Source organism: Esox lucius, chromosome 7, assembly GCF_011004845.1.
Source record: "Esox lucius isolate fEsoLuc1 chromosome 7, fEsoLuc1.pri, whole genome shotgun sequence".
Classification (NCBI taxonomy): domain Eukaryota; kingdom Metazoa; phylum Chordata; class Actinopteri; order Esociformes; family Esocidae; genus Esox; species Esox lucius.
In genome coordinates this window covers 4285453-4301708 of record NC_047575.1, presented here as the reverse complement: position 1 = coordinate 4301708, position 16256 = coordinate 4285453, and the positions used below count along the sequence as shown (strand labels likewise).

Here is a 16256-nt window from a genome sequence, read left to right as displayed (position 1 = left end):
ACTTACAAAGCATGTAGAGGTCTGTAATTTTTACATTTTCACATTGTATGATTTTTAAATAATTAATTAGCATTTTCTTGCATGACATAAGTATTTGATCACCTACCAACCAGTAAGAATTCCGGCTCTCACAGACCTGTTAGTTTTTCTTTAAGAAGCCCTCCTGTTCTCCACTCATTACCTGTATTAACTGCACCTGTTTATACTTGTTACCTGTATAAAAAACACCTGTCCACACACTCAATCAAACAGACTCCAACCTCTCCACAATGGCCATGACCAGAGAGCTGTATAAGGACATCAGGGATAAAATTTTGGCCCATCCCTGCACAAGGCTGGGATGGGCCACAGGACAATCGGCAAACAGCTTGGTGAGAAGGCAACAACTGTTGGCGCAATTATTAGAAAATGGAAGAAGTTCAAGATGACGGTCAATCTCCCTCGGTCTGGGGCTCCATGCAAGATCTCACCTCGTGGGGCATCAATGATCATGAGGAAGGTGAGGGATCAGCCCAGAATTACACGGCAGGACCTGGTCAATGACCTGAAGAGAGCTGGGACCACAGTCTCAAAGAAAACCATTAGTAACACACTACGCCATCATGGATTAAAATCCTGCAGCGCATGCAAGGTCCCCCTGCTCAAGCTAGCGCATGTCCAGGCCCGTCTGAAGTTTGCCAATGACCATCTGGATGATCCAGAGGAGGAATGGGAGAAGGTCATGTGGTCTGATGAGACAAAAATTTAGCTTTTTGGTCTAAACTCCACTCGCCGTGTTTGGAGGAAGAAGAAGGATGAGTACAACCCCAAGAACACCATCCCAACCGTGAAGCATGGAGGTGGAAACATAATTCTTTGCGGATGCTTTTCTGCAAAGGGGACAGGACGACTTCACCGTATTGGGGGGAGGATGGATGGGGCCATGTATATTGCCCAGCGACAGCCCCGAAACCTGAAGGATCTGGAGAAGGTCTGTATGGAAGAGTGGGCCAAACATCTTTGTAAGTGGGAAAACCTGCTAAATCAGCAGTGTATCAAATACTTGTTCTCCTCACTGTATATCAGTAGATTATATCTATGTAAGTTTTATTGGGTCCGAGCTATTGAACATAATATATGAATAATTGCTTTAAAAACCAGAGGTGGGGGACTCCAGTCACATGACTTGACTCGAGTCTGACTCAAGTCACAATTTTCAGGACTTGTGACTTGCTTGATTAAAGTATGAAAATGACTTGAATTTGACTTGAGAACAAGTTACTTGAGACTTGACTTGAAGTGGAAGACTCGACAATGACTTGAACTTATAATAAACAAACAGCAATACAATTATTTTATATGTTGTGACATCAGCACCACTAATCAGCGTATGTGCCTTTAACGCTGCACAATTCAAACCGCGCCAAACATGGCAGACAGTAACGTTAGTCGAGCTCCTAGTATCGTTTGGATACAAGGACTTTGAACAAAAAAAGATTTGCCAGATGCAAAATATGCAACAACGTCAAATTTCATTCGTTATTTTAAGAACCACAAGGAAAGGTAAGAAAGTAATCTCTTTATATTCAGTTTCACTAAGATCTATAACGATTAAGTTACTAATGTAATGAATTAATCTTTTGTTTGTCATAATTTGGCCTTGGTTGCATATTATGTTTGTTTTTTTCTTGTTAGAAATGTGACCATTATCATTACTGAATACGTCTGGTAAATAGATGTAAGGGAATTTGACTATAACAGTGGCATAGCCTGAATTTTAATGTTGATGGGCATCTTAAAATGAGCGGGCATGTATATTATTACACGTAGGCTATAATGTCTGTATTAAATGTGGGCATTTTCAAGTGTTTGTGGACTGCGTGTAGAAACTAAAAAGCATTGTGCTTACACCATAATAGTTAACTTTACTGCATGAAAGGCTAACATGGAGGCGCCGATGTGATTACTAGCACCTAAACATTTCGAAGAGTTTTTTTTTTTTACTCATACAGACAAGAATAATTACAGCGTAATTACATATTAGGCAGTTTTTCAGTCACAATAATTAATTTATAAGGCCCTTATTACATGGATTGGCTGAATTCCAGTGCAGAATGCGTGTTATTTCTTGATAACCGACCGTTGCCATGAAAAACAGCGCGTTGCTATGGACGCAGCAGGATTCTAACCAGAGACGGAACGGACTATTTTCTTTAGAGGAAGCAATACAATCGTTTTTAAATCAATAAATTCCTTTTGAAATCAATATTTTGTGTCAAATTATAGATTTATTTGGTAGGTAGCCATGTCATAAGAGGGATAAGGTATAGCGAGGCGGTTGTTATAGCGAATACAACCCCTTCAGGCTGATTCAAGATTCCTCCGCTTCGTCCCCCCAAAAAATTGTACCGCGGAGGAGAACAATATTTGATTTTGAAATCGAGCTTCGCACCGAGCGCACGTCAGAAACAGAGGACAGTGTGTGTCTGTGTTCATCTCTTTAGTACTGTGACTTGACTTGAAACTTCTAAGGACTCGACTTGACTTGCTTAGGGTGAACCCATGACTTGACTTGACTTGCTTGATTTATCTGAACTGTGACTTGAGACTTGACTCGAGACTTGATGGTTAAGACTTGAGACTTGCTTGGACTTGACCATGTGTGACTTGTCCCCATCTCTGTTAAAACTATTAACAATTTCCAAAATTAAACATTATAAAACTAAGGAATGTTGATGTTCTGTCCCAGAAGATATATGAGGTGATTATTTACATATAAGTATTATTGGGTCAAAGCAATTGAGCATTTTTGATGGATAATTGCATTATAGCATTAAATTCCAAAATTGAAAAATGGCCAAAATAAAGGATGTTGATGGTAGAGCAGCTATCCCTGAAGCTATATCAGTTGATTATTTTGAAAAAATATCTATGTGCTTTGAGCTATTGCCCATTTGTCATTGAAACATTCTTTAAAAACTATTAGCAAGTAAAAAAAAAAATTGGGGGTAAAACTAAAGAATGTTGATGGTAGAGCAGCTGTCCCTGAATGTAGTGCCTTGCGAAAGTATTCGGCCCCCTTGAACTTTTCAACCTTTTGCCACATTTCAGGCTTCAAACATAAAGATATAAAACTGTAATTTTTTGTGAAGAATCAACAACAAGTGGGACACAATCATGAAGTGGAACAAAATTTATTGGATATTTCAAACCTTTTTAACAAATAAAAAACTGAAAAATTGGGCGTGCAAAATTATTCAGCCCCTTTACTTTCAGTGCAGCAAACTCTCTCCAGAAGTTCAGTGAGGATCTCTGAATGATCTCTGAGGATCTCTTTTAAATAATATTAATTTACAATATGTATTTCATATCCATTTAATTATATTGTGGCCAATGGGATGGGTGGAGTAAAATGCCAGCAACAATTGCAAATACACAGTGCCCCTTGATCTTTTTGCATATAATCGCTCTATAGAGTCTCCTGAACATTTCCTACAATACCTTCACTGTGGCGTTTAGAAAAGTTTTCGGTACAGGGCAATATGTATTTCATATACAGTCATTTGCATTGTGGCCAATGGTAGGAGCGCAGTAAAATGCCAGCAATAATTGCAAATACACAGTGCCCCTTGATTTATTTTGCATATAATTACTCTATAGACTCTCCCGAACATTTCCTACAAAACATTCAATGGTTTGAGAGGTACACTTTCTTACACAATTAATAAACTCAATTTATGTCAGTTTTGAAGTAATGCGTTGGTCTCTTTTATTTTGAAAGTTTCCTAATTTTAGTGACCCGGAAGTGTTACATTAATGTTGCTCACAAGACGCTGATCTTGAAATTGCAGCCTCCAGTACTGCCATAGACATAGACTCTTTATTATGTCTATGAGTACTGCAGCCACATATTATGGGTGGTGGTGGTGGGGGGGGGGGGGGGGGGGTGAGGATGCATCTTTTCATCACGTGTTGTCATGACGTTTCAATTTTGGGGGCTGAGTTCCACGTAAAAAAGACTGGTAAAAAGTTATCACTGTTTGAAAAAAAGTCCCAGAGCGTTAGTGGGCGGTTCTTTAATAACGTTATGAGCTTCGCCTACGTGTTGGACCCACCCTTGCTTGATCCACTCCAACGGAACAGCGAAAGAGGGTTACCAGAATTGATTTTGCTGCTTGACTGTACACCTTACTCGGTACATTTATTTTTTACTTTCATTTTACCTTTATAGGCTACGGTCATTAGTCTCTATCTTATGACGCTATCGCTTTCACGGGTGATTTGGGCGCTTTCATAACTACGACTGACTGGTAGGCTAAAATAGATTGTAATTTAATGTTTACTCAATTATTAACTTTGTCGAACTATATTGTAATTCCCAACCCTTTATTTGCTTTGGATATAAATTAATAATAAAAAATCCCTCCTTGTCTGATCACAGGTCATCGTGATTTTTGACTGCTGTGATCGTTTGTTTTATTACAGTCGACAATGTATTATTTTTCTTTCATTTGACCAGTTTGCTGATTAATAAAGCACTGTTAAATGTTAACACCTGGGTACACCGTTGTTTATGGCAATTGGTCATAAATATATCCATAACGTTTTTAGCCATAGTTTCCGGCTGTTCTATTTCACAAGACCAAAGGAAATGCAAAAACATGTGATTGTTGATGCGAGATTGTAATCCTCTGTTGGAGACCAGCCAATTACTCTGTAAGATCTGGTTTATGGAGACATTGGACTTTATCTGGAGCTATATCAGAAATAGAAAGCTGGAAAGAGGGCACAGTTTTGAAATAGTAGTTAAATATAATTGAAATCCAACTCATGCTATCCATACCCATATGTGTACTGAAAGGCAACAGCTTTTAGACTGCTGGACCACCGAGGTCTGTGTTTGCTTGATTCTGATTGGTTGGTGGGAGAAATTGGCGATCAATCTCTCTCTCTCACACATGCACACACACAATTGTTTGACCCAGGACAATTACGTATGCAATGGAAAGAGACAGATTAAAATAATACTGTGAGATGACCGTTAGAGTATGGACTTGAATGCTGTAGTGGGTTGATATTTTGCTATTGAATTCTAAAGCTAGGGCTCTCTTTTTAAGACATTTTCTGGGCCAACATTAGTACATACATTAATCTTGTATGCAAATAGACCCGGTTCTAGTTCTTATGTCACTACACGTTCAAGACCCTCTTAAAAAGCAAGACCAAGCTCAGCCTCTGACGTCTTGAAAGCTTATCCCAGATATGCATGGCTTTTACTATGGGACTGATTGTGCTGCATTCTTTGTCTCAGATGTGAAGAGTCAGTCACGCATACACTACTTAATTGGGTTACTTAAAGTTCCCAAGTTTTTTTGTGTAGCATTACGTTCTGATAAGCTACGTGGTCGCATGTTTCCTTTCCTTTAGTTTCCTACGTGGTCAAACTGTGCTTGGTGTGATTGAACTTTCCTAAAAAGCTTCCTGTTTGTCCTTCTCTTACAGGTCACTGATTATCATTAGTGATGGAGGACCGGTCTCTACTGCAGCACATGCGCCAAGCACCACAACCTAGTACACCTGTGCTTGGTATGCTACCGGATATACAGTACCAACAGTTCATAAGATCTTTTTAAACTGTCAGAATGTATGGGTATACATGAGTTAGCTTCCGACTAATTCCCCTTGAAGATTTTGTCAACTCATGTTTCTTCTGATGCAACTCTTACCTTACTTTCTAAGACTTTGAGATTCAAAGATGCATTTCGGATTTAAAAGAACAATCAGTCGGTAGTTGTGAAAGTGGCATTCATGAGCCAAAACAGGTCCCTTTTTTTGTTTACTACATCACCCATGACATGTATGATATATGATTAATCCAATTTGTTAAATTTTCTAAGATCTTGTGAGCTTAAGATCCTGGAATGCTTCTTTAACTATTATTGTGTGTGAGTGGCTAGCCAATGTAGGCCCACAATGCATAAGAACCATCACTAAGTGTCAAAATATATAAGGAGATCAGTTTAATTGTCTTCCTTTTCCCTCTAAACCCTCACAGTCTTATCCAAACTCATCATGGCAGTATTACCCATCGCCCAGATTGTAATAGGTATGTATCATATTGGCCCAATCCGAAATCAAGCTCTTAGCACCACGCCCTGTCAGGCCTCAAAACATTTACGTTTTTTTTATATCTGGTAGTTAGCTAAACTCACCTGGTGTCCCCAGGTCTGAATTGGGAGAGCACTTGATTGGACTTTGAGGACTGGAGTGAATTAGTTCTGCCCGATGCATTTGCAATCAGAGATGGGTATCAACATTATAGTGAAACTTCAACCTAGCCAATCAGAGGCTAATCTGGAGCAATTACCATAGTATGAAAACCTTGTATCTCTCAGATCTCCAGAAGTAAATAGGGATCTATTTTGGGGTTGGGTTATTCTATTCATTTTCTCACTTTTAAAGAATGTCAACCTACACGCACATGTAATAATATATTGTTATATCCCTACTGTCTTCAGAGGTGATGTTACATTTTTAGTCTGTGTGGATACGCCCATCTCTCCTTTCTATGGAAGAATTGACATTCAGGAGGAATTACCAAGCCTCAACTGCCCGCAACTGATCACTAAACAACAACACTCCTGCAGATGTATATGTCGGTTCCTGTCTGTTGGGCCAGCGTTCTAGCAAACATGCACAATGTTTTTCTGTACTAGGTGTTATGTTCCTGGAGAAATGCCCCCAGCAACGCTACATCCCAATCTACCTGTTGGTGACGGGGGCATTTGCCCTGAGCCTGTCTGTTATGTCCTGCCTGCCTTGTACCAAAGAGCAGGAGGATGGGGAGCAGAGCGGCCTCAGCACACTCTGCACTACCTGGAACTCTCTGGTGTCACTGTTCCTCTTCTGCTGGTTCATAGCAGGTGAGAGAAGATTGTCAATTTTTCTTCAGTGGTGCTTTTTGGATCTCAGAAATGTTGGGGGGATATTTATTTGTCTAGTCATCAGTCTATTTAACACTTTGAATTCTACATTTTACACTAAATAAAGATGTTACAAATGACAGATATGGTACTGCATAGGAGCAATGGAATATGATAAAAAAGAGAAACAGATCAAGAAAAGAAAGTGAAAAGTCATATTTTTCACTGATAATATGACATGAGAAATGACAGTGGTGGAATTCATTCAGCTAACAAAACGTTTTGTTAACCAGAATAAAAAGCCTGCATTACACCAATAATTTAAGGCCTGTTTACATAATGATACATTTACAAAGACATTCAAGAAGAATCGAAATGCTAGATTATTTGGTTGTCTAAACTTGTAGATAATGATAGTTGACAAGTCACCTTCTGAGATAGCATAAGACACATTTTTGATTGAGCCCCGTCAGATGTGTGCTAGTGTGAAGATAATGATTTAGGAAGTGCATTAAGTTTCTGTGAGGTGCGCACGCATATTCAAGCACTACGGAAATCATTATGCAAACTTAGATAAGTCTATTTAGTGTTTTATTCTCTCTTCTGTAGTGAGTATAAACTCTTAAATGTTGATTGAGCAAATCCCAGAGCTTGCATGGTGAGAAATCTGTTAATCTGTCACTGAGCTAGACTATAAACACTAACTGCTCTCTGGTCTTTGCTGAAAATGAGAATGTGTTGTCAGTCAACTTACTATTTAAAACAAGGGTATAAAAAGTGTGTTCTAGTTTGACTACACAGAAGGACCCAGATTAAACTCATCCTCAAACTCTCTTGTTAAGCAGGTTTATTTAGTCTATTTAAGAAAAAGAACCTATGAGAATACAGAAAGTATCACTGTATGATATAAAATGCATCATACTATGAAGCTTTCTGCTTGGAAAGTTCTAGATCTTGAAGACCTGACTGCACACATGCTAAACATACAGTTAGGTCCAGAAATAATTGGACACTGACAAGTTTTATTCTGTCTGTTTACCAAAATACAGTGGGGAGATCAAGTATTTGATACACTGCCAATTTTGCAGGTTTTCTCACTTATAAAGCATGTAGAAGTCTGTAATTTTTTATCATAGGTACTCTTCAAAGTCCAGAAAATCACATTGTATGATTAAGTAATTAATTCGCATTTTATTGCATGACATAAGTATTTGATACATCAGAAAAGCAGAACTTAATATTTGGTAGATAAACCTTTGTTTGCAATTACAGAGATCATACGTTTCCTGTAGTTCTTGACAAGGTTTACACACACTGCAGCAGTGATTTTGGCCCACACCTTCTCCAGATCCTTAATGAGTGGAGAACAGGAGGGCTTCTTAAAGAAAAACATGTCTGTGAGAGCCGGAATTCTTACTGGTTGGTAGGTAATCAAATAACTGACTCCATCAGGTTTTCTTCCAGAATGGTCCTGTATTTGGCTCCATCCATCTTCCCATCAATTTTAACCATCTTCCCTGTCCCTGCTGAAGAAAAGCAGGCCCAAACCATGATGCTGCCACCACCATGTTTGACAGTGGGGATGGTGTGTTCAGGGTGATGAGCTGTGTTGCTTTTACGCCAAACATAACGTTTTGCATTGTTGCCAAAAAGTTTGATTTTGGTTTCATCTGACCAGAGCACCTTCTTCCACATGTTTGGTGTGTCTCCCAGATGGCTTGTGGCAAACTTTAAACAACACTTTTTATGGATCTTTAAGAAATGGCTTTCTTCTTGCCACTCTTCCATAAAGGCCAGATTTGTGCAGTATACGACTGATTGTTGTCCTATGGACAGAGTCTCCCACCTCAGCTGTAGATCTCTGCAGTTCATCCAGAGTGATCATGGGCCTCTTGGCTGCATCTCTGATCAGTCTTCTACTTGTATGAGCTGAAAGTTTAGAGGGACGGCCGGGTCTTCGTAGATTTGCGGTGGTCTGATACTCCTTCCATTTCAATATTATCGCTTGCACAGTGCTCCTTGGAATGTTTAAGGCTTGGGAAATATTTTTGTATCCAAATCCGGCTTTACACTTCTCGACAACAGTATCTCGGACCTGCCTGGACTGTTCTTCATGATGCGCTCTGCGCTTTAAACGGACCTCTGAGACTATCACAGAGCAGGTGCATTTATACGGAGACTTGATTACACACAGGTGGATTCTAATTATCATCATTAGTCATTTAGGTCAACATTGGATTATTCAGAGATCCTCACTGAACTTCTGGAGAGAGTTTGCTGCACTGAAAGTAAAGGGGCTGAATAATTTTGCACGCCCAATTTTTCAGTTTTTCATTTGTTAAAAAGGTTTGAAATATCCAATGGATTTCGTTCCACTTCATAATTGTGTCCCACGTATTGTTGATTCTTCACAGAAAATTACAGTTTTATATCTTTATGTTTGAGGCCCGAAATGTGGCAAAAGGTCGAAAAGTTCAAGGGGGCCGAATACTTTCGCAAGGCACTGTAAATAATGAATATGGGCTTAGAGTGCAGTCTCTCTGCATTAATTTGAGGGTATTTATTCAAGGTGCAAACCATTGATAAACCTCAAGAATAGAAAGATGAGGTTAGACTTTGCCAAAAAATATTTTAAAAAAACAGCCCATTTCTGGAACTGCATTCTTTAGACAGATTAAACTAAGATCAACCTGTACCAGAATGATGGGATGAAATAAGTATGGAGAAGGCATGTAACAGCTCATGATCCGATGCATACAATATCATCTGTAAAACACGATGGAGGCAATGTGATGGCATGGGCATGCATGGCTTCCAATGGCACTGGGTCACTAGAAGTCAAAGCAGTTGGATGAATTCTGAAGTGTATAGTGATATATTGTCTGCTCCGATTCAGCCATTTTCAGCGAGTTGATTGGATGGTGCTTCAATTTACAGATGGACAATGTCCTAAAACACACTGCAAAAGCAACCCTTATTTAAGGCAAAGAAGTGGAATATTCTGCAATGGCAGAGTCAATCATCTGATCTTAACCCGATCGAGCATGCATTTCACTTCCTGAAAACAAACATAAGGCAGAAAGTCGCCACGAACAAACAACAACTGAAGATAACTGCAGTAAAGGCAAAACATCACAAAGGAGGAAACAGTGTTTTGTGATGTCAATGTGCTCAAGCAGTTATTGCCTGCAAAGTATTCTCGACAAAGTATCCTTTATAATTGTGTTAATTTGTCTAATTATATTTGACCCCCTAAAATAGGGGGACTGTGTAAGAAAATGGTTGCAATTACTAAACATTTCATACAATATTTTTGTTAAAGCTGAAAGTCTGCACTTCAGTTGCATCTTGGATGTTTCGTTTCAAATCCATTGTGGTGGCGTACAGAGCCAAAATTATGAAAATTGTGGCAGTGTCCAAATATTTCTGGACCTAACTGTATTTGGACTATGTTGACTAATGAAAGAAATACCAACATTATTTTTGGTTATTATTTCCCTTTAATCTATGCCCAGGAACCAACAATGCAATCAGCATTTCCTTATATCTCCTCACCCGTTGTTATTTCTCCAGGAAACGTATGGATCTATTCTATATACCCTGCCAACTATAAAGAAGAAGAGCCTCCCTACTGCAACAAGACCCTGTATTTGTTTGCCTTCTGGAGCACCAGCCTGGTCTATATATTCATAGGTGTTATCCTGGCTGGGGGCTGCTGTGTACTCCTCTGCATGTGTCTGTGTGGCGGGAGGGGGCTGGCGATGAACCGTGCAGATGTCTAAGGAAATTGTCAGGGTTTTTCTGGGTTTTCCTTGTTTCCTCTCAAATGCTTTAGTGGAGCTGAATTGAGGTAGCCTTAATAATCAAACGCTGTGAAAAATTTCAAGTAAATTACCATTGGAACTCGGTTTGGAGAGGGCTGAAGATCATTATCCTTTTAAAGTACCTGGTGAAAACCGCACTTCTAGAGGTTCATATTCTGTTTACTTACACCAAAATAATGTCATTGACTGGTACTTTTGGCGCTCAAGTGTGAGAAAACAAATTCAAAACCTCAAAAAGAAAGTTTAGAACATGTCATGTTGGCATATTAGTTATGTTGGCCCTTTAGCTGTTGTTGGGGTACATCCAGAAAATTCAAAATCAGAAATCTACTTTTAACCTTGTTTAAATGTTTAATACTACTTAATGTTAATATAAATAACTTCTTATGTTTTAGAAACATATGAAGCATTGTTAATTGGAGGGTGGTTACAGAATGTTTGCATACTGTACGAAGTATACTGCACAGTAGAGTACGTTGTTAAATAGGTATGATTTTGTGTCATGTTGGATGTGGAATTATTAGTAATGCTCTTTACATTTCAATCTGCAACATTTTACACATTAACATCACTGAATTTAAATTTTTTGGAAGGCGAGGGTGTAAGGTTTATGGTTCTATCCAGTTCCTGATCATGTAAGATGGGTGTACACACAGTGCACATTGTACTGGTAATGTTTAAATTGTATTAGTCATACCTCCATGCCTCCCAGCCTTTTGTACACACTATCGGTGTGTATATTTATCAAAAGATCTGCATAACATTACGAAATCTGCATTGCTTAATGCTAATCTCTTTTTAATATTTTTCTACAGTCAAATATCAATGTTTAATCCACACTCATTACATATGGAATTGTGCCTCCAAGTGATTAAAAATGAATAAACTGTATGTGTTGTTTTTGTCAACACATCTGGACTTGCCTCTATCTGCCTTTTCATTCAGAGGAAAAGTATTGGTTAATTAAATGAAAAAATACCTTTTAGATATACTGATCTCACATGTTACCAGAATTAAACATTGGATTACTGAATAGTAAATACTATTTTGTAACTATATATTTGTTTGTTTTGTTTTTATTATTAATTATGTTTCACTATCTTTAGATGTTTTACATGAATCCAGAGCCTTTAACTCTCAACAAGCTATTTACATGGATTTCTTCCTAGCCACTGTTCAGGAATTTCTTGTTGTTGGAGTTTTATGCTGTCTAATCAGTATAATAACTCTTTGCAACAACTGCTGATGTAAAGGCTTTATGGAATAAGTGACTGATCAAATTTGATGTAGGGGCAATACTAGAACCGGTATTCTAAGGATTCTGTTTATTTGCAACAAAATATGTTAAACTGAGATGGTTGTATAAAAACATTTTGTTGATGGCAAGAACTATGCATAATCATTTGCAAAGCTGTGAAGTATTGAATCAAGACTTTTGTATCAGTATCATAATCCATGTCATAAAGTCTGGTAGTATGTTCGATGATTGATTGATTTTGTCCTTTGTTGAACAAAAAAAAGAACTTTCTGTAAAATAAACACATTCTACAGCTTGGTTTATTGCAGATCACCCAAACTACTTTTGCACACATGAAACTTCCATTTATGTGGAGTGCATTATTGGAATCGTTCCATTTTCACTATTGCATCACATTATCAAGAAACAGTTAACAGTTTTTATTTTACTGAAAAGTGGGAAATTGCTTAGTTGCTTAAAGAAAGCAGTTAAAACAATTAATGTTTTATAAAGGTATTTTACATCAGCAGTTGTCACAAAGTGCTTGTACAGGTACCTTGCTTGAATCCCCAAAAAGCCAAAAACAAAAAATGTATGCACAATTGTTAGGAAAAACTCCCTAGTATGGACAAAAACCCAAACTTGGAGACCTAGAGAGGAGTCAGACAGAGGGGATGCCAGGCGTCAGTCCTCTACTGACTGTGCCAGGTGGAACTTCTAGGAGTAAATATCTTTTAGGTCCACATCCATTTTTAGCATGTTCAGATCACCAGCATTTGAATAAATTCAGAGTTGCTCGGCGGAATCCAGATGCATAGCACAACCCAGTGGACAAGGACAGGGACAGCAGGAATCATCTGACAGACGATCAGCAACACTAGCCAGTGGACTTCAGACATTGTAAGATGTCAGAGCCCAAATACAGATAATGAGTCAGGTGGAGAGAGGTGTAATTTGTTCTTTTTTTTTTGCCAGACCACATAAGCGGAGCCGGCCAAGATGAGCAGTCTGACAGACTGACTCTTGTTAAATAGTGTCATGGTTAGAGACGTGGACCTGCAACCAATAGGTCCCACGTGTGAATCTCATCACAGTCAAAACAAATTATGCATTAGGATTTGTTACGGAGAGACAAAAACTTTGCTGGATACAACCTTCAGTAGCCTCATTAAAGTAAGCTTAAAATAAAACTGTTTGCAGTTATATTGCATCTATTTCTGGTGCTATTTGGGGTAATATAGGCTAGAACAAAACCACTTGGCAGTAAAAGAGGAGGGGTTTCCATCCTTTTACTTGACAAAAAAGTCGGTTGTTGTCACCTATATTGATAGTTATTGTATCAATGTCATTCAAGAATGAATGAAAAACGAAAATGTTTGTGCCATGAAATGAAATAGCTTTGGCAGTGTTTAGTTCATCTTCAATCTTGCTAGCAATTGCTCAATTCTTATGACTATTACAAGTGGTAAGTTAGTAGATACTAGTAAGCCTATTACTGGCTAATTAGCTGTTAAAACGGCCAGTAGCAAACGCTATACATTTTATAGATGCTATTTGTGGTGGAGGGAAACTTAATAAGAAACGTGAGTCAGTTTAACAAAATGCTTAATGGTTTCTAGCGAAATATTCAAACTTACTGTGATGTCAATGCGTGTTTAAGTTATCTAATGTTGAGATGCTATGCTGACACTGGGCAAACGTATAGGACTGGTGCCTAGTGGTTTTTGTGTAGTAGGCTGGGTTTCTCGTGTTGTGAAATGCAGTTATGTGATTGGTTCTGGGGATCACGTGGTTCGGGGGGGGGGGATCAGGAAGCTCGCAAAGGAGCTGCGTAGCAGAGTCTGTATCAGCTGTTGTGCGGAGCAGTTTTCAGTAAACGCTATTGAGTTATTCCAACCACCGTCTACCGTGTCTTTAACTAGCACCCAAGATATTACATTATGCACACAGCCTCTCACATGGAAGAGGCGGTTTCGAGTCCAGTGAGGGCAACAACAGTTATCATTCTAATTGCTGGCCAGCTGAACTATGCTTGCCTGGTTCCTTTTCTGGTTTACAGTTGCATGCAGCAAGTTGATACAATCATCTCTCTCACGCTAAATAAGTGAGAGTCCCGTACATGGAAGAGCAGGCATGGCTAATGTTTTTTTCCTTGGTAAGAGAAGACAGTGCCATTATTATATTCTACATTTGATCACATGGCTCCCTGTGTTGTTTGTATCATACACATTAAATCTTTGTGTCTCTTCACTATGTCCTGACTCTACTGCTGACCTTTTTCTTCCTCAACCACAACAATATTATCAGCATGTTTCACTCCACAAGAATATTCTCTCTGAGTACGGGAAAAAAGCAGAAGCATGGAAAAACGAAAGACAGTGGTAATGTACAAAGACAGATTCCCATCAGTCCACCCTATAACTGCTTGAGGGCCCAGGCTGTTAGGGTCTCCTGAAGGCTGACAAACTTTACTCCACAACAATGTTTCAAAAACCCTTTAAAGATGGAAACCATTTTGAGGGCCGTGACGTCGCCCGGTATGGCGCAGCCGGGCCCCACCCTGGAGCCAGGCCCGGGGTTGGGGCTCGTATGCGAGCGCCTGGTGGCCGGGCCTTTCCCCACGGGGTCCAGCCGGGCTCAGCCCGAAGGAGTGACGTGGGGCCGCCTTCCCGTGGGCTCACCACCTGCAGGAGTGACCATAAGGGGTCGGTGCATAGAGGATGGGGCCTCGACAACCCGATCCCTGGACACGGAAACTAGTTCTAGGGATGTGGAACGTCACCTCGCTAGCGGGGAGGGAGCCTGAGATTGTGCGTGAGGTTGAGAGGTTCCGACTAGAGATAGTCGGGATCACCTCTACGCACGGCTTGGGCTCTGGAACCACGCTCCTTGAGAGAAGATGGACTCTTCACCACTCTGGAGTTGCCCATGGTGAGAGGCGGCGGGCTGGTGTGGGTTTGCTTATTGCCCCCCAGCTCTGCCGCCATGTGTTGGAGTTTACCCCGGTGAACGAGAGGGTCGTTTCCCTGCGCCTACGGGTCGGGGATAGGTCTCTCACTGTTGTTTGTGCCTACGGGCCGAACGGCAGTACCCAACCTTCTTGGAGTCTCTGGGAGGGGTGCTGGAAAGTGCTACTGGGGGACTTCAACGCCCACGTGGGCAACGACAGTGACACCTGGAGGGCCGTGATTGGGAGGAACAGCCCCCCTGATCTGAACCCGAGTGGTGTTCAGTTATTGGACTTCCGTGCTAGTCACAGTTTGTCCATAACGAACACCATGTTCAAGCATAAGGGTGTCCATCAGTGCACGTGGAACTAGGACACCCTAGGCCGTAGGTCGATGATCGACTTTGTTGTTGTTTCATCTGACCTGCGGCCGTATGTCTTGGACACTCGGGTGAAGAGAGGGGCGGAGCTGTCAACTGATCACCACCTGGTGGTGAGTTGGATCCGATGGCGGGGGAGGAAGCTGGACAGACTCGGCAGGCCCAAGCGTACTGTAAGGGTCTGCTGGGAATGTCTGGCCGAGTCTCCTGTCAGAGAGATCTTTAAATCCCACCTCCGGCAGAGCTTCGACTGGATCCCGAGGGAGGCTGGAGATATTGAGTCCGAGTGGACCATGTTCTCCACCTCCATTGTCGAAGTGGCCGCTCTGAGCTGTGGCCGTAAGGTCTCTGGTGCCTGTCGAGGCGGCAATCCCCAAACCCGGTGGTGGACACCGGAAGTAAGGGATGCCGTCAAGCTGAAGGAGTCCTATTTTGCCTGGTTGGCTTGTGGGACTCCTGAGGCAGCTGACGGGTACTGGCAGGCCAAGTGGACTGCAGCCCGGGTGGTTGTGGAGGCAAAAACTCGGGCCTGGGAGGAGTTTGGTGAGGCCATAGAGAAGGACTATTGGCTGGCCTCGAAGAGATTCTGGCAAACCGTGCAGCGCCTCAGGAGAGGGAAACAGTGCTCTACCAACGCTGTTTACAGTGGAGGTGGGCAGCTGTTGACCTCAACTGGGGATGTCGTCGGGCGGTGGAAGGAGTACTTCAAGGATCGTCACGTCTTCCATTGAGGAAGCAGAGGCTGAGGGCTCAGAGGTGGACTCGTCCATCACCCGGGCTGAAGTCACTGAGGTGGTCAAGAAACTCCTCGGTGGCAAGGCACCGGGGGTGGATGAGATCCGCCCTGAGTACCTCAAGTCTCTGGATGTTGTGGGGCTGTCTTGGTTGACACGCCTGTGCAAAATCGCGTGGCGGTCGGGACAGTGCCTATGGGATTGCAAACCGGGGTGGTGGTCCCTCTTTTTA

The 16256-nt window shown here is 41.0% G+C and overlaps 1 protein-coding gene across 2 annotated transcripts; it reads left to right on the top strand.

Annotated features, from left to right (window-relative positions):
* Positions 1 to 4013: 4013 nt before the first annotated feature.
* Positions 4014 to 12281, top strand: LOC117594670 (transmembrane protein 272-like). Of its 2 annotated transcripts, none has more exons than XM_034292982.1 (5): positions 4014 to 4174; positions 5482 to 5565; positions 6035 to 6085; positions 6696 to 6902; positions 10476 to 12281. In XM_034292982.1, exons 2-5 carry the CDS (start codon positions 5502 to 5504, stop codon positions 10682 to 10684), a joined length of 531 nt encoding a protein of 176 aa, XP_034148873.1. In that variant the 5' UTR covers positions 4014 to 4174; positions 5482 to 5501; the 3' UTR covers positions 10685 to 12281. The 2 variants fall into 2 exon arrangements, with proteins under 2 accessions (XP_034148873.1, XP_034148872.1); XM_034292981.1 differs by having other exon boundaries at positions 4014 to 4289.
* The last annotated feature ends 3975 nt before the right edge of the window (positions 12282 to 16256 follow it).

Excerpts from the sequence above, each read along its gene's own strand:
- LOC117594670 (XM_034292982.1), top strand. The coding sequence starts at position 5,502 with ATGGAGGACCGGTCTCTACTGCAGCACATGCGCCAAGCACCACAACCT. Across the intron at positions 5,566-6,034 it reads ACCTAGTACACCTGTGCTTG|TCTTATCCAAACTCATCATG; the intron begins GTATGCTACCGG and ends AAACCCTCACAG. Across the intron at positions 6,086-6,695 it reads CATCGCCCAGATTGTAATAG|GTGTTATGTTCCTGGAGAAA; the intron begins GTATGTATCATA and ends TTTCTGTACTAG.